Here is an 18715-nt window from a genome sequence, read left to right on the forward strand (position 1 = left end):
GACTCTAAAACGCACATTCCGCAGTGATGCATCTGCCAGCAACACTGACTTAAGAATGTAAATCGGGGAGAGGAAAGCTTATACAATGAGCAAACACTGGCTTAATATTTTATAAAAACAGTATTGTAAAACGTAAGCCATTTTATTCATTAATGGACCACTATTGTGAAAAATGTAAAATTTTATATGCATGTAAACCCATACAAATAAGTATATTTCTTCCAGAGTAACGTGCCATAAATTACTTTTCTATGTTGCTGTCACTTGCAGGAGGTAGTAGAAATCTGACAGAACCAACATGTTTTGGACTGGTCCATCTCCTCATGGGGGATTCTTAGGGTTTTCTTTATTTTCAAAAGCACTTATTGAATGGCAGTTGCTCCGTCCAACTTCCAGAATAGCATGCAAACAGATTGGCAGGGCGGCCGCCATCTCTGTATAAAACCTTTTTATGGAGTGCTTTGGTAAAAAATGTAAATACTGAGAATCCCCCAATGGAGAGATGGACTAGTCAAAAACCTGTCAGCTCCACCAGATTTCTACTTAGTACTGTAAGTGACCGCAACATAAAAGTAATTTGTAGATCATTTTATTCTAAAAGAAACCTACTTCAGTGTTCTCCCCAGAATTTTTTTTTTTTATCTAGCCGGGTGGAGCACAAGGGGGAGCAGGTGCAACTCTGCTTACAGCATAGGAGGTGGCGAGCTGATGACAGCCAGGTGCTAACTAAAATTAGGAGGAGGACTGGGTAAAAGATCCTGGAGAGAACACTGCTGCTTCTTTGTGTTTTTCGTGTATTTTACATTGTAAATTTTTTCATGATAGTGATCATTTAAATTATTTCATAAAGTTCCTTTTATTTGAAATGACAAATCTCTTGTCTCAGTGCCCTCTCCTGGTCCAAAACGTACACACTTTACATTGTGTCTTGTGTATAAAACAGCAGTCCCCAAACTTTTTCGGTCAAGGGCTAAGTCAACATACTTCAGACTGCTGGGGGATCAAAGTATACATGATGTAGAAAACATTACATTGAACCTAGGCAGGGTAAACTATTACCTGTTAACACGCGCAGCCTTTAAAGGGGAACTGAAGAGAGAGGTATATGGAGGCTCCCGTGTTTATTTCCTTTTAAGCAATACCAGTTGCCTGGCATGCCTGCTGATCCTCTGCCTCTAATACTATTAGCCATAGCCCCTGAACAAGCATACAGCATATCAGGTGTTTCTGACTTTAAAGTCGGATCTGACAAGACTAGCTGCATACTTTGTTCCATACTGTACTTGACTATATGTGTTGTAGAATTGCATGTATGTGTTTGTACCATCACCGACCCTGTATGAGCCAAAAATAATTCCGGGTACAACCCCCGTTGTACTTGGCAAAATAAATGTTTCTGATTCTGATGCTTGTTTCTGGTGTGATTCAGACACTACTGCAGAGAAATAGACCAGCAGGACTGCCAGGCAACTGGTATTGCTAAAAAGGAAATAAATATGGCAGCCTCCATATACCTCTTACTTCAGTTCCCCTTTAACACGTACAGCAAGTAGAGATAGTATGACCCCCCCCCCCCCTATACAGCATGTGCAGAAATTGTATCCCCCTATACAGCATGTGCAGATACTATACCTGCTAACACAGCAAGTGCGGGTAGTATGCCAACACAAAGTTATCCCCTCCACCTGTTAACCACTTTTCTCAGCAGCCTGAAAAACAGACACACACACACACAAATGTTCAAAATACATATTTTAAAAGCCCTTCTCCCCCCCCCCCCCCCCCCAAAAAAAAAAAAAATTACCCTCTCCTCAAAAATGGCATGAACTGCAAACTACACACACACTCTCTCTCTCTCTGGATCAACAGGGCTATGTGAGGGAGCAGGCTGGAGTCATACTTTGTACTGGTTGAACTCGTCTTTTTTCAACCAATGTAACTATGTAACACAGGAAAACTCCCAGCAGCAGCTATTCATTCCCGGGGCACCTGAAAGAAACCTCTGCACAAGACAGTGAAGCATTCTCAGGTGACAACCTGCCATTGAATTGGACAGCAGTGTCACCTGATGCGGAATTGGATTGAAAGACTGCCCACTGGCCTCCCTGTGGATGGATGGAACTAGCACTGCTATATACGGGTACGGACATTTAGAGATGCAGTGCACTGTATCTTTACATAATACGTCTGTGAGTGGGGGGGCTGGTAAAACAGTCTCAGGGGGGTGGCATTCGGCCCGCCGGCCTTAGTTTAAGGAGCACTGGTGTAAAATATTCTGACATTGACCATGATTCACAAAGCCTTTTCACCTTATCTACATTACTTTAAAGAGAATCTGTATTGTTAAAATCGCACAAAAGTAAACATACCAGTGCGTTAGGGGACATCTCCTATTACCCTCTGTCACAATTTCGCCGCTCCTCGCCGCATTAAAAGTGGTTAAAAACAGTTTTAAAAAGTTTGTTTATAAACAAACAAAATGGCCACCAAAACAGGAAGTAGGTTGATGTACAGCATGTCCACACATAGAAAATACATCCATACACAAGCAGGCTGTATACAGCATTCCTTTTGAATCTCAAGAGATCATTTGTGTGTTTCTTTCCCCCTGCATCTCTCATGCACTGAAGTTTCAGGCTGCTCGTTTCTTCCTGCAAACAGCTTTGCCCTTGTCTGTAATTCCTCAGTATGTGAAAGCCCAGCCAGCTCAGAGGACGATTTATCCAGCTTGTAAAAGAGAAGAGAGAAGCTGCCCTAATCTAAATAATACACAGGCAGTGTGCAGAGAGGGGCCTGGAAGGGGGAGTTCATAGCAGAACCACAACACTGAAGAACTTGGCAGCCTTCCAGACCCAGGCCGACAAGTCTGACAGGGGAAAGATGCATTGATTTATTACAGAGACAGTGATAGTATAAAGTGCTGCAGTAAGCCAGAACACATTAGAATAGCTTTTGGAACTTGTAGGATGATAAAAAACAGGATGCAATTTTTGTTATGGAGTCTCTTTAAGCTCCCAAACAGCAAAAATACAATTCAGGTAAGAGAAGTAATGCTGAAAAGAAGTAATTCAGGAACAACTTGCTTTTAGTATTTTGTTTGTAAATGTGCTGAAAGGTTATTTTTATCATGCTGAACTATACTGTTGCATTCACTACTTATTAACTGGTCTGTCTGCAGCTGAAAAAAAGAACTTCAAGTCCAAATTAAATCAAAGTGAAGTTGTTAAAGGAATACTATCGATTCACATAGTTTTTTCAATTGACACAGGAATTGTTTGGGAAGTGCTGCTAAGTACTGGTCTATACATTTTAGTAGCAACTTCTTTGTTTACTGTTATCAATATACATTCAAACTTTACTGACCCAAAACTGACGGCTGACTGAGCCATGAGGAGAGGGGAAATTCCCCTCACACTTGATCAGTTACCTCTATGTGTAGCTCTGTGTGTGACAGAGAGAGACAGGACACAGGAGCTGCAGCTCCTGTGTCCTGTGTTTCTGACTGGCTGTCTGAAGAGAGAAGAGGAAATGTAACTAATTGTCACAGCTTTTTCATACTGTTTTTGCTTTCAGAGTTTGATATGTTTGATATTTGCTTTCTGTAGTCTGATATGCAACTCTGGCTGTGCATTGAAGCAGACACCCCTTCTGCAATTGATTTGTCCCAATATAGTAAACCCTACCCTCAATAAATTACAGCTTTTGCCTCTGATATTTAACATGAAAAGTAGGAAAATGTTTACACAGCTACTTAGACATTATGTGCACACTGTCATTTTAGAACACTTGGGTATCGATAGTACTCCTTTAAAGCAGGGGTCTCAAACTCGCGGTCCGCGGGCTATTTGCAGCCCTCGATACAATATTTTGTGGTCCTCGCCGGCAAAAGCTTCCTTATAGTTCGTTTCAGTGCTCCCAAGTAATCCGCCGCATCCCCGCTGCTAAACGAGGACTGCAGAGCCCCCAAATCGCCCGGGGGGCAATCCGCCGGCATTTCCTGGAAGGGGCAGAGCTTTCAGCTTCAGCTCTTCCCCTCCTGACGTCAATCGCCACACGGATCACCGCCTATCCCCGCCCCTCTCTGTAAAGGAAGAGTGAGAGGGCGGGCAGAGGCGGCGATGCGCCGCGATTGTGAAATTCTTTATGCGGCCCAGTCTCATCCTGACTTTGCTTCCTGCGGCACCCCAGGTATATTGATTTTGAGACCCCTGGTTTAAAGGGAACTTAAATGGAGGCTGCCATATTTCTGTCTTGTTAACCAATGCCCGTCCTGCTGATGATCTGGCTCAATACTTGTAGGCTCAGTTCACAGTGGTGCATTGCGGCATAATGGTCACTTAGTAATGTGGCATACCGCACTGCAGTACACCACCTATGCAATGTTCATGCAGATGAAGACAGACATGTAAGCGGGGTGACATGGCAGGCTAATATGTGGGTGTCACTGTGACGACGCAGTAGTGATAAGCTGCACCTCCTGGTTACGTCATATGCTGAGTTTCTCATTGTTACGCCTTTATTTCAGAAGAGGACAGAGTTCCCGTGTTACAGATCCACATGCAGCACTTTATCAGGAACACCATACTAATCGTAAAGAGAACCTCCCAAAACAACACATCCTCAGGCCTGGAACCCACTAGCGGTGCTTTTCTGAGTGCTTTGTGATTTGAAAAGCTAATGGCTAATGTAATGCTATGGATGTGATCCCACTTGTGCAAAGTGATTTTATAAAGATCCCCCATAGCATTGCATTATCAAGAGCTTTTCCAATCACCGGCGCTTAGAAAAGGCTGCTAGTGGGTTTGAGCCCTCAGGCCTCTATCACGTGGCAGGCTGATCTGTGCACCTCCCGGGTATCTTAGCATTTGGGGACAATTCTAATGAAGCCAAATTGCAGAGCTTGTAACACCACAGGTGTCAGCGATCAACACACCCAGCGGCTGCGCTCAGATGTGACTCCATAGGGGGCGCCTCTTTACCACCCATACAGAGTACTAGCAAGCCCCCCAAGACAAATGCCCCTGACACCATCAGCCCCCAAGTGAAAAAGGCCCAAGTTCTGTTTCTCCGATTCCACAATCATCAGCCCCTCAGAGGGACAATCTGCATTAAAGAGACTAACAACATTTTCATCCTTATTTCTTCTATCCTATAAGTTCCTATACCTGTTCTAATGTGCTCTGGCTTACTGCAGCCTTTCCTATTTGCACAGTGGCTGTATTATCTCTGTTATATGATCTAATCTCTCCTCTGTCAGGCTGAGGCAGTCAAGATGGAATGTGCTGTGCTGCTTGTGATTGGATAGAAGCTATACACACCCTCTCCAGGCCCCCTGCACACTCTGTATGACTCACACACCAAGCTCCTCTCAGCCTATTACATGCTATGTCTTTTGTTTGTAAACACTGCCTAAAACTGGCAATTACAAGCCAGGATTGCAGCAGGGAGTGGCAGAAACAGCACAGAGGGGCCCAGGAGAACATAATGAATAGAATGGTATGCTTTTTATTGTAAGAATTTTACAGTACAGATTCTCTTTAAAGGACAACTGAAGCAAGAGGTATATGGAGGCTGCCATGTTTCTTTCCTTTTAAGCAATACCAGTTGCCTGGCAGCCCTGCTGATCCTCTGTCTCTAATACATTTAGCCACAGCCCCTGAACAAGCATGCAGCAGATCAGATGTTTCTGACATAACAAGATTAGCTGCATGCTTGTTTCTAGTTTGATTCAGACACTACTGCAGCCAAGTAGATCAGCAGGGCAGCCAGGCAACTTGTATTGTTTAAAAGGAAATAAGGTAGCCTCCATATTCTTCTCGCTACAGTTGTCCTTTAAAGTGGAGCTGAACTCTTGCACAGGACAGAAGGTAAACCAAGAGAAATGCCCCCTGTGTGTATTTAGAGAGTTTAGCCTGTCTAATCACAAGTTGTAATTTCATCTCTCAGCCGTGTCCGCTCAGGAATCTCGGCTATAGCAGAGCGGCTAATTTGTAAACAGAGGATATTAACCCTCTGCCTGCTTCCTTGAAAGCAGGAAGTAGACACACGGCAGATTAATTTCATGATTTGTATCAGCTGTAAAAAGAAGAATTTTTTTTTCTGTTATGTTGATGCGTATCTTTTAGAGCAGGGAGGAAGTTCTGAGTTCAGGTCCGCTTTAATACAGCAGACAGAAGTATCTGCATCGCACTGATCATCTGTAGTGAGGATTCAAATGAAGATGTACAGTTTAGGCCACTTTTTATAATAAAATAATGACACTGCACAGAGCTCCTCCTGTGACTGCGGAAGGGATTGGATCCCTAGTCTCCCGATGCCAGTCTGCACCTCCAGTGAGTTTAGCCCAGTGTTGTCTTTCAGGAGGTGTTGAATATCTTCTGCAGCAGCGTGCGGTTGGTCTGCGATCTCTCCTGCGCGCGGTCCGCCTGTTCCTGCCGCTTCTGGATGCGTTTCTTGTCTTTGCCAGCCTTGAAGGCCTGGATCTCCACCTCCGTCTTCCGCTGGGTGAAGTTCCACTGCTTGTCAGGGATGGCGCTGCTCTCCGGCTCTGCCGCCCGCTTACGGTCCGCCTTGGAGAACTTCTTGCTGCGCTCCACGTTCTGGAGGTAGAAGTTGGTCTCTCTCTTGGCCTGCGACACTTCGGCGCGCATCCTCTGCTTACGTACCTGTCTCTCGATCGCCAGCCTCTCGCTCAGGTGGGACCACTTAAATCGGTGCAAGTACTGCAGCCAAAGAGGAAAATGATAGATCAGTCAAGAAATAACTATAACAAGTAACTTGTCTATATATCTTCTCTAAAGTTTAGATAGTTTACACAGCAAATCTAGCTGCCAAACAGCTTCAACAGAATATGATTATTTCTTCCTGTGATATGACAGCAGCCATGTTGTTTGTAAACATTACACACAGGCAAGCTTATCTGCATCTTGAACAAAAAAACCTAATTCCCCCCTCCTCTGCCCCTGAAATCTCTGGCTAGTAATATCTCCCCCTCCTCCTGCCCAGACTGAGCTCCCATGAGCCTTTGCTACTGTCTGAAAATGCCTTCGCTCTCTGAAAACCTGTGGGCGAGGCTTGTTTAGTTTATAAGGAGAGTTTTAAATCAAAAAAAAAAAAAAAAAAGTATTTGGCTTGAGGAATGCTATATAAACAATAGGAAGGGAACAATTATGCAATGAGTAAAAGTTCATCTCGGATCCACTTTAATCAACCTTCATTATAATTTTTCAACTTGAAAGCCCATTTCTGTCCAACACTGGCAGGTATCGTCTGAAGCCGGACACATGCTTGCCAGTCGCTTGAGTAACTAGCAGAAATAGCACAAGCCCCCCCCCCCCCCCCCCCCCGGAAATACTTACTGAGCCTCCAGCGATGTCTGGCAGTCTCCCTCCATCTCCCTGCGGGTTCGAAGCAGCTTTCTGGCTTCCCCAGTGCACGGAAGCCGGAGTGTCAGCTGACCCGCATCAGGTCATGTGACCCCCCCTCCGGCTTCCGGATCTGGTCATGTGACACCCCAGCTTCTGTACACAGATGCCGTAAGCCGCTAGGAGCCTGCGGGGAGATAGGAGATTGCCAGACATCGCTGGAGCCTCGGTAGGTATTTTACCCCCTGCCGGCACCCACAGGAAGCCCCCAACACACTTGCCTTTCAATTTTCTGTACGCGTTTTTTCTGCACACCAAGTGTGTTTCTATGCAGGAAAACTCAAGTTTTTTTCAAAGCAGCTAATGTAATTGATACAGAAAACTGACAAAACGTGTTAAGAATCATGATGCAAAATGTCAGGTTTTTTTTTTCTGCGCGTGAAAAATACATTGGCCTCTTGAAAACCACAATGTTAAACCCCCCTAAAGACCAGGCCATATTTTGTAAAATAGGACACTGCAGCTTTATGACCAAGCTGCAGGGCCGCACAACACAGCACACAAGTGATTTCCCCCCCCCCCCCCCCCCTTTTCTCCGCACCAACAGAACTCTCTGTTGGTGGGGTCTGATCGCTCCCCCAATGTTTGTTTCTATAAATATTTGTTTTATTTTTAATTATGTTTTTTTTATTATGTATTTTAATTGTGTATTTTTAAAAAAAATTATACTGTGGCCCCGCCCTCCCTCCGCCGCCCAGCCTATCACTGTGAGCAGCTTTCATAGGCTTCAGCCTATCACAGCGGATTACCACGGAGACTCTGGAGGGGAGAGCTGTGTCACGACTATCCCCAATACAGCACTGCCTTAGATCGCAGCGGTCCTACGGCTGCCGCCACGGCCATGCCCATCGGCGCGACGTGGTCGGCAAGCAGTTAAGAAGTGTCAACCAGCCCATTGATTAACATGAGTTCTCTGTGCAGAAAACGCATACGAAAAACATTTAAGCGAGTTCCTTGCCTCGGGCATGCCGGTTAGTTGAGACTTCCAGTGACCTGAATTCCAGATAATGGGGACTTTGCGGTATGAGGGGAAAACGACACACCAACAGGTCTGGAATCACAACGCTAGTTTCTACTTTTTATTACAGTATAATCTCATTATAGCCAACTTGGATATAGTAGAACTTTAAAGAGACTCTGAAGCGAGAATAAATCTCGCTTCAGACCTCAGAGTTAGCAGGGGCACGTGTGCCCCTGCTAAACCGCCGCTATCGCGCCGCACAAAGGGGGTCCCTTCACCCCCAAACCCACCCCCGCAAGACTTGGTCGTGCATTTGGTCGCTCCTGGAGGCAGGGCTAACGGCTGCAGCCCTGCCTCCAGTCGCGTCTATCAGACGCGCATCGCCGCCTCTCCCCCGCCCCTCTCAGTGAAGGAAGACTGAGAGGGGCGGGGGAGAGGCGGAGATACGCGCTGACAGACGCGCATGGGGCAAGGCTGCGGCGGTTAGCCCTGCCCCAACCAGGAAGCGCTCCCCCGGTGTATCGAGGGGGATTTGGGGGTGAAGGGACCCCCGTTAAGCCGCGGGATAGCGGCGGTTTAGCAGGGGCACACATGCCCCTGCTATCTATGAGGTCTGAAGCGAGATTTATTCTCGCTTCAGTCTCTCTTTAAGTATAGTAAATGAAATGTCCAGGTCCTGGCCAAGCACCATTATAGGCATTTAGTAAACTAAAATATAATAGAACTCTGGTTATAGTGAACCTGTATTTTGGCCCCTGTGGTACTCTGTACCTGGCTATAGTGGAAAGTGGGTGGGGCACGAATCAGTCAGAGACCCATAAGCCATGATCAGTGGGCGGGTCGGCTGCTCTCTACTCTGGGCTTGCGTGGATTACCAGAAAAGCATCAGCTGGTGCAAGGGGTAAAGACTGCTGCCTGACTACTCATTGGTTTCTCATGCAGGGCCTCTGGGAAATGTAGTCTCTAACATTCCTCCTACTTTTAGGTGTCACTTGGTTACACCTTCGTACCGGTTGACTCCAGTGAGGACAGGAGGCAAGCTGTACTGTAGTGACAACCACTACTGGACCAGGAAACAATTATTTGGTCCACCACAGATTCACTTAGCCAGATTGCCACCAGAATTCACCTCGTCAAGCTTTTAGTTTAGTTGGGCTTCAGTAATGCGCAGCAGAACTATCCTAATGCAAGCAGACGGAACATGGGAAGCTGCCAAACAGAGAAACAATAAGGTCTCCCGTTCTGCCATGTGCAGTACAGCAGGGGTGAGTGAATGGCACCTCAGATTCATGCGTGGTCTGCGTCCCACACTTCACCTGGGTATGGGCATCACACCTACCGGCGTTCTGTGCCGAAACAGGGAATAGAAAACAAGTAAATGAGCAGGAAGCTGATAGAAGTCTAGCGCCTCACCTTCATATTCCACAGGTCGTCGTGGAAGCGGTTCTTCTTCCGCGTCCCCATGGGCGTGTTGTTCAGACTGCCGGCCACCAGCTTCGCCACCCTCTTGTCCCGGAACTCCACCCAGCCCTCGGTGTAGTCACGGGCGTTGCTGCCCGCTTTTTTCTTCTTCTTGCGGATGGAGCGATCTGACAGGAGGGTGAGAAGAGAGAATCAAGCAAGGAAGAAATAATGGTGATAAAAAAAAAAAAACCTTGGAAACGCCTGGCTCAGATCTAAGTATATATCATCTGACGGCTTTACTATCCTAAATATCAGAGCCTAAGGTGTACCTGAGGCAGATTACAAACAGGGCACAGAGGCACGTTCCTTGCCCAATGACATGCCTCTGCAGCCTCTCTACTGTTATCCAACCCCCCTCCTCTGCATTTTATTTGTTACATTTCCCTGCTTCTAATTAGTACTGATGTAATGTGTATTTATGGCCACTTGTCACTAGGGGGCAGTGTAAGACAATAAAAGAGGACTTCTGCTTTCAGTTTCTATATTTTCTGCTAGTACAGAGAGAGATCAAAGCATTTCAAGAATTTACAGCACGAGTTCTGCCAGCTGCGATCTAAAGCAGTGTGCTCATCTCAAATGAGATAACTCTATTGAAGCTTCTAATGGGTTAAGGAGGGAAGGGGCATCCTTCTAATGTTCGGAACGCCCCTCTCCGTGCCTCTTCTCCGCCTCTATCCAGCCCATTTGTGCTCCTTCCCCGGCCCTCCTCTGAGTGACCAGCAGAGTACCCAGTCTCCAGCGTCATGAGCCCAGGGGCATGGACATTATTATTATCTTGCTGAAAATGAAGGCGCGACCTGATCCGGCAATCACCGGACTAGACTTCCTAGGGGTAAACCGCATGAAGCCCTTCTCCTTCCACCCTCTGCAGCTGAGCAGCATAGCCTGGGCACACACCCTGCAGTGTACTGATGATCCATCATTCTGCTCTCCTCTCCTGTAGCTAAACTCACAGCCTCATAATGACAGCACTGTGCAGGGCAGTGGAGGCTGATCAGCACTCAGCATGGTTCTCTCCCTTCCGGTGTGAGCGCTGAGTGTGCGGGTATTACAGGGAGCGGATACAGAGGCAATATCCGGAATCAAGGATTAAAGTTGCGGAACATGCCGTCCGGAACCCTCATCTCGATCGTGTGTGGGAATAAAATTATTAATTCTCAACACAGATCTTTTTGGGACACTGTTAAAAACCTGTGACACTGTGCCACAGACATAATAACAATATAAATAGCAATACAGTAAAATCCCCTTGAAGGACATCTGAGGTGAAAATAAACTAATGAGAAAAACAATTGTATCTATCCTCCTTCTCCTAAAAATGACTTTTTAAAATATCCCAGTTTTACATTATGTTTAAATTTAGTTTTAAAGTTTTTACTGTTTCATTGTCTGCTCAATGGCACGTGCATTGAAGTATGCCAAAGCTCAAATCTATGAATTATTGAGCCTTTTTATCTCTTTCCTGCTCTCAGAAGCAATTTGCTGACAGGAAAGTGTTTTATGGCTGTAATTACTTATCAGGGAGGGTTATGCTATAGTCTGACCCAGTCTCGACCCGGACAGAAAATGTCACTTACATACCTGATGTTTAACTCTTTCAGGCAGAGGAAGAAAAAAAGGAACACAGCCTAGTTATTTGTGTGCTAGGCACTGTACATACACATGTCTATCTCATCATGTCACCTCAGTTGTCCTTTAAAGTGGATCCGAGATAAACTTTTACTCATTGCATAATTGTGTTCCTTTCATATAGTTTATAGGGCATTCCTCAAGCCAAATACTTTTTTGTTTTAATACTCTAATCCCCTATAAACTAAACAAGCCATACCCACAGCTTATCCAGTGACTTGGCACTTAGTAGCCTTAGTAGCAAGGGCTTATGGGAGGTTACTAGCCAGAGATTTCAGAGGCAGAGGGGAGGAGTGGGAGATACTGATCAGCTTGCCTGTGTGTAATGTGACGAACAGAGCATGGCTGCCTTCATTGTATCACAGGAATAAATAATCATAAACTGTTGAAGCTGTTTGCAGCTAGATTTGCTGTTTAAACTATCTAAACTTTAGATAAGATACAGTGGTTTGAAAAACTATTTGCCCCCTTCCTGATTTCTTATTCTTTTGCATGTTTGTCACTCTTAAATGTTTCGGCTCATCAAAACCGTTAACTATCAGTCAAAGATAACATCATTGAACACAAAATGCAGTTTTAAATGGTGTTGTTTATTATTTAGTGAGAAAAAAAAACTCAAAATCTACATGGCACTGTGTGAAAAAGTGATTGCCCCCCTTGTTAAAAGATTTACTTAACTGTGGTTTATCACACCTGAGATCAATTTCTGTAGTCACCCCCAGGCCTGATTACTGCCACACCTGTTTCAATCAAGAAATACCTTAAATAGGAGCTATCTGACACAGAGAAGTAGACCAAAAGCACCTCAAAAGCTAGACATCATGCCAAGATCCAAAGAAATTCAGGAACAAATGAGAACATAAGTACTGTAATTGAAATCTATCAGTCTGGTAAAGGTTATAAAGCCATTTCTAAAGCTTTGGGACTCCAGCGAACCACAGTGAGAGCCATTATCCACAAATGGCAAAAACATGGAACAGTGATGAACCTTCCCAGGAGTGGCCGGCCGACCAAAATTACCCCAAGAGCGCGGAGAAAACTCATCCGAGAGGCCACAAAAGACCCCAGGACAACATCTAAAGAACTGCAGGCCTCACTTGCCTCAATTAAGGTCAGTGTTCACGACTCCACCATAAGAAAGAGACTGGGCAAAAACAGCCTGCATGGCAGATATCCAAGGCGCAAACCACTTTTAAGCAAAAAGAACATTAAGGCTCGTCTCAATTTTGCTAAAAAAACATCTCAATGATTGCCAAGACTTTTGAGAAAATACCTTGTGGACCGACGAGTCAAAAGTTGAACTTTTTGGAAGGTGCGTGTGCCGTTACATCTGGCGTAGAAGTAACACATCATTTCAGCAAAAGAACATCATACCAACAGTAAAATATGGTGGTGGTAGTGTGATGGCCTGGGGTTGTTTTGCTGCTTCAGGACCTGGAAGGCTTGCTGTGATAGATGGAACCATGAATTCTACTGTCTACCAAAAAATCCTGAAAGAGAATGTCCGGCCATCTGTTTGTCAACTCAAACTGAAGCGATCTTGGGTGCTGCAGCAGGACAATGACCCAAAACACACCAGCAAATCCACCTCTGAATGGCGGAAGAAAAACAAAATGAAGACTTTGGAGTGGCCTAGTCAAAGTCCTGACCTGAATCCTATTGAGATGTTGTGGCATGACCTTAAAAAGGTGGTTCATGCTAGAAAACCCTCAAATAAAGCTGAATTACAACAATTCTGCAAAGATGAGTGGGCCAAAATTCCTCCCGAGTGCTGTAAAAGACTCGTTGCAAGTTATCGCAAACGCTTGATTGCAGTTGTTGCTGCTAAGGGTGGCCCAACCAGTTATTAGGTTCAGGGGGCAATTTCTTTTTCACACAGGGCCTTGTAGGTTTTGACTTTTTTTTCTCACTACCGTATATACTCGCATATAAGCCGACCCGCATATAAGCCGACCCCCCAACTTTTCCCTGAAAAAACTGGGAAAAATGATTGACCCCCATATAAGCCGGGGGTAGGAAATGCTGGATTGGTGCAGCCCCCAGTGTGTCCCAGTATAGCTAGTATAGTGCCCAGTATAGGTAGGTAGTGTCCAGTATAGCTAGTATAGTGCCCAGTATAGCTAGTAAAGTGCCCAGTATAGCCAGTATAGTGCCCAGTATAGCGCCCAGTATGGGTAGGTAGTGCCTCAGTTTAGCTAGTATAGTGCCCAGTTTAGCTAGTATAGTGCCCCAGTATGGCTAGTAAAGTGCCCAGTTTAGCCAGTATAGTGCCCAGTTTAGTTAGTATAGTGCCCAGTTTAGCCAGTATAGTGCCCAGTTTAGCCAGTATAGTGCCCAGTTTAGCCAGTATAGTGCCCAGTTTAGCCAGTATAGTGCCCAGTTTAGCCAGTATAGTGCCCAGTTTAGCTAGTATAGTGCCCCGTTTAGCCAGTATAGTGCCCCGTTTAGCTAGTATAGTGCCCAGTTTAGCTAGTATAGTGCCCAGTTTAGCCAGTATAGTGCCCCAGTTTAGCTAGTATAGTGCCCAGTTTAGCCAATATAGTGCCCAGTTTAGCCAATATAGTGCCCAGTTTAGCCAGTATAGTGCCCAGTTTAGCCAGTATAGTGCCCAGCATAGGTAGGTAGTACTCCCGGCTCTCCCCCCCCCGCCCCCCTCCCCGCCGCTGCTATTACCTGCAGGCAGCGGCCGCTTCCTAATCCGCGTTCCTCTTCTTAAACTTTTCAGCGTGTATCACAGCAGCGCGCCCAGCGCTGCTGCTGTGACGATGCAGAGTGCAGGAAAGAGCGCGGCTCCCTATAACGGCGATCTGTATCGCCGTTACCAAGGGAACCGCTCTTTCCTGCACTCTGCATCGTCACAGCAGCAGCGCCGGGCGCGCTGCTGTGATACACGCTGAAAAGTTTAAGAAGAGGAACGCGGATTAGGAAGCGGCCGCTGCCTGCAGGTAATAGCAGCGGCGGCCGGGGGGGGGAGCGGGGCGCGGAACACCCACCACCCACCACTCACCACTATACCACCAGGGAAGACTCGCATACAAGCCGACCCCCCAACTTTTGACCCCCTTTTTGGGGGTCAAAAATTCGGCTTGTATGCGAGTATATACGGTAAATAATAAAAACCATCATTTAAAACTGCATTTTGTGTTCAATTATGTTATCTTTGACTAATAGTTAACGGTTTTTGATGAGCAGAAACATTTAAGTGTGACAAACATGCAAAAGAATAAGAAATCAGGAAGGGGGCAAATAGTTTTTCACACCACTGTATATAGACAAGTTACTTGTCATAGTTAGTTCCGCTTTAAAGAGAACCCGAGGTGGGTTCTAACAATGTTATCAGCACACAGAGGCTGGGTCTGCCTATACTGCCCAGCCTCTGTTGCTATACCAACCCCCCCCCCCCCACCTCCCCTGCGCTCTGCTATGCCCCCATAAATCATCAGCCGAGCTGTTGACACACTGCGTGCCGCAGCCGGCTGTTTACTTCTGTCCCTTAAATCCCCGCTGATTGGAGGGAAGGGACGCGGGTGGGGATCGGAGCTATAGAGGAGGCAGGGGAGTGGCGAGACTGACACTTACAGAAGTAAACAGACGGCTGCAATACGCAGTGTGTCGACAGCTCGGCTGATGATTTATGGGGGCATAGCAGAGCGCGGGGGGGGGGGGGGGGCATCGGTATAGCAACAGAGGCTGGGCAGTATAGGCAGACCCAGCCTCTGTGTGCTGATAACATTTTTAGAACCCACCTCAGGTTCTCTTTAAGGTAAACTTTAAGGAACCTGGCCAAGCAGTTGACTATATCAGGATTTGTTATACTGTACAGTGTATATTTATACAGACTTCAGGCCAGGGACCTGGGACTGACATTACTATAGCCAGAGGTTTACTATAGCAAGATTGTATTGTACTAATATTATTACTGCTATATTAATTGTAATAATAACAAAACAATAATAAAAGCGAACAGTGTGTTTAAAAAAAACAAACAAAATTAAAAAGCCTTTGTTCTGGGAGGTGGTTGGTCCTGTCTGTAGGGAATTGGCTCTTAGTGATGTATGTGAGCAGATCGCCTGCATAGGCGATCTGCTCGCCGCGAATAGCTATGGGCAGCCTGGCCCTGTACTACTTCCGGGTCGCAATGTCCCGCAGTAGTACACATGCCCTGGGCTGGCCCGGTGGTGTGCGTCTTGATTGTGCGCCTTTGGCCGGGCATGCTTTGCGCATGACATCACGAAGCGCGCCCGGCCGCAGGCGCTCAATCAAGGACGTGCACCGCCAGGCTAGGACATGTGTACTACTCAGAGACAGCGATCTGAATGTAGGACAGGGCCAGGCTGCCCATAGATGTGTCGCCAGCGAGCAGTTCACCACCATCTCTATTGGCTACCACTTGATGACCCTCCCAGCATGCTCCTGAGGCAGCACCTTCCTGTAGGCATAATCATGTGACCACCACATATCGTATGCTGCACAGCACTCATTTACATACAGTTTAGTCCTAGTGTAAAATCAGCAACACAAGCACACACTATTCAGCATACAATAACACTTTAACAATGGTGACTATTATGCCATTCCCTTTACCTTCTGCTTGCAGGAAGATACGTCCGACCTCTCCATGGACGCTCAGCATGTTTCGGATGTGGCGAGGCCTAAGGCGGGGAGGAATGTGACCCAAATATATGATACCAGGGGGGACCTTCTTACTGCCATCAGAGTTCTGATTCCCAGCTTCTTCCGGCATCTCTTCCCCTTCTACACTGTCCCCTCCAGCCTCACCCAGGGGGTCCTCTTCTCCAGCCTCACCCAGGGGGTCCTCTCCTCCAGCCTCACCCAGGGGGTCCTCTTCTGCTTCACTCCCATAATCCTCTTCTTCATTCTTAGACTCCTCCTCTTTACGGACAATCACCTCTTCTTCGCTGTCTGCCATGCTGAGCTCTGCGGGACAACATCAAAGTAAAAATGCAATATTCCGTATTTACAGCCATGATTAACTATAATTAACATGTGTGACAATTTTATGCTCAGCAGTATTATATTACATAATTTCCCTAAACAATTGATATTATTTAAAAGATATTGGCCAAAGTAACGGTCTCAAACACCCTCTGCCATGCACCCCCTCTATGCTTTCCCTAATCTTCATAGGATGGAAGCCCTGCCAAATGCTCTCACAGATAGCTTTAAGGGACCGTTCATGCCTAAATCCTCAAAACGCCGGCTATTACCGCTGGCGTTTTGCGGGAGTGATTTTTTTTCTGTGATTAACGCGGAAAAAAAAAATCACTGGACACTGCAGCGTTTTGGGCAGGGCTGTGGAGTCAGGACAAAAATCTTCCAACTCCGACTCAGACTCCTCAGTTTATGAAACCACGACTCCGACTACAACTCCGACTCTGGGTGCCCAAAATGGCTCCGACTCCTTAGCCTAATACTCAACAGGGCTGTGGATTTTGTACAAAAATCCAGGGCTGTGGAGTCGGAGTCTCGGAGTAATTTTGGGCACCCGGAGTCGGAGTCGTGGTTTTGGAAACTGAGGAGTCGGAGTCGCATGATTTTTGTACAAAATCCACAGCCCTGTTAAGTATTAGACTAAGGAGTCGGAGTCAAGGAGTCGGAGTCTGAGCAATTTTGGGCACCCGGAGTTGGAGTCGTGGTTTCAGAAACTGAGGAGTCGGAGTCGGAAGATTTTAGTACCGACTCCACAGCCCTGCAAAAAAAATCATCCGACTCCTCAGTTTATGAAATCAACGACTCCGACTCCGGGTGCCCAAAATTGGCCCGACTCCACAGCCCTGGTTTTGGGAGCGATCGCGATTAGCAGTGCTAGGCATGCTAATCGCCAGCAAACCGCTGCATGCAACCCGTTTGCGGTTACCGCTAACGGCAAACGCGGCAGTGAGAACACTGCCATAGCGTTACATGTGCTAGCGGTTTGCCTTGAGCAGGAATCGCGCGATTCCCGCTCAAGTGTGAATGGACCATTAGTGTTGATCTACAATCTGTTCCAGGCTGGAGGAAATCAAGCCCTTTTCATATCAAACACCATCAAGATCTGAAGCAGTGGCTAGACAGTGTACTGATTAAGGTCTCTGCCTCTGACGCAGGAGACCAGGCTTGGCGCTCCCTGTTCAGTAAGCAGTCCCCGGGCAAGACTCCCTAATGCTGCTACTGCCTACTGAGAGTGCACCCTAGTGGCTAGAACTCTGGCGTTTTGAGTCCACGAGGAGAAAAGCACAATATAAATGGTGTGTAACCCTGTATAACAGAGGAGAGGCCTGTGTATGAGGCAAGAAGTTGCTGTGGGAGATGGCCTGTGTATGAGGGGAGTAGTTGCCATGGGTGATGGCCTGTGTATGAGGAGAGAGGTTGCCATGGGTGATGGCCTGTGTATGAGGAGAGGGGTTGCCATGGGTGATGGCCGGAAGCGGAAGCACCAGTGAGGTGAGTTACAGGGCAGGCGGGATACTGACCTGGGAGGTGAGGAGACTCTATAGGACTCATTCAGTTGTAAAATCGGCTCAGCATCATCTCTGCAGGAAGAAGACACTCGGCTGCACGTGTGCATAGAGCGAGTTGCGACGTCACTTCCTGTTTCCAGGACCGGAAGCACAAGCGCGGCCATATTAGTGTAGGGAACCTGTGTGGAGAGCGTCCCCTGCACTGTGCAGACTGGAGAGCAAATTGTACAGAAGAGGTGAGTGGCGGCGACCGCCGGAGATCTGCAGGGTTAGGAAAGAACTATTAATAAGGGAAGGGAAATATTCTATATCTATTTTTAATATAAACCTGGGTGACAGCGCCCTCCAGTGGCCTCTGAGGATAATGCATATACTGTACACCTAACACCTGTGTGACAGCGCCCTCCCGTGGCCTCTGAGGATAATGCATATACTGTACACCTAACACCTGTGTGACAGCGCCCTCCAGTGGCCTCTGAGGATAATGCATATACTGTACACCTAACACCTGTGTGACAGCGCCCTCCAGTGGCCTCTGAGGATAATGCACATATTATACACCTAACACCTGTGTGACAGCGCCCTCCCGTGGCCTCTGAGGATAATGCATATACTGTACACCTAACACCTGTGTGACAGCGCCCTCCCGTGGCCTCTGAGGATAATGCATATACTGTACACCTAACACCTGTGTGACAGCGCCCTCCAGTGGCCTCTGAGGATAATGCACATATTATACACCTAACACCTGTGTGACAGCGCCCTCCAGTGGCCTC

General features: G+C 46.7%; 1 protein-coding gene across 1 annotated transcript; it reads right to left on the minus strand.

Annotated features, from left to right (window-relative positions):
* Positions 1 to 6223: 6223 nt before the first annotated feature.
* Positions 6224 to 18065, minus strand: ABT1 (activator of basal transcription 1). The gene is made up of 4 exons (XM_068255082.1): positions 17952 to 18065; positions 16063 to 16416; positions 9799 to 9974; positions 6224 to 6722 (listed from the first exon to the last, which is right to left on the minus strand). Exons 1-4 carry the CDS (start codon positions 17980 to 17982, stop codon positions 6357 to 6359), a joined length of 927 nt encoding a protein of 308 aa, XP_068111183.1. The 5' UTR covers positions 17983 to 18065; the 3' UTR covers positions 6224 to 6356.
* Positions 18066 to 18715: the final 650 nt, after the last annotated feature.

Source organism: Hyperolius riggenbachi, chromosome 10 (genome assembly GCF_040937935.1).
Source record: "Hyperolius riggenbachi isolate aHypRig1 chromosome 10, aHypRig1.pri, whole genome shotgun sequence".
NCBI classification, from domain to species: Eukaryota; Metazoa; Chordata; class Amphibia; order Anura; family Hyperoliidae; genus Hyperolius; species Hyperolius riggenbachi.

Bases quoted from the DNA above. Each gene is read 5' to 3' on its own strand.
- ABT1 (XM_068255082.1), bottom strand. From the start codon at position 17,982: ATGAGTCCTATAGAGTCTCCTCACCTCCCAG. The intron at 16,417-17,951 runs GTCAGTATCCCG...GTTGTCCCGCAG, and splicing joins AGAGTCTCCTCACCTCCCAG to AGCTCAGCATGGCAGACAGC. The intron at 6,723-9,798 runs GTGAGGCGCTAG...CTTTGGCTGCAG, and splicing joins ACGACCTGTGGAATATGAAG to TACTTGCACCGATTTAAGTG.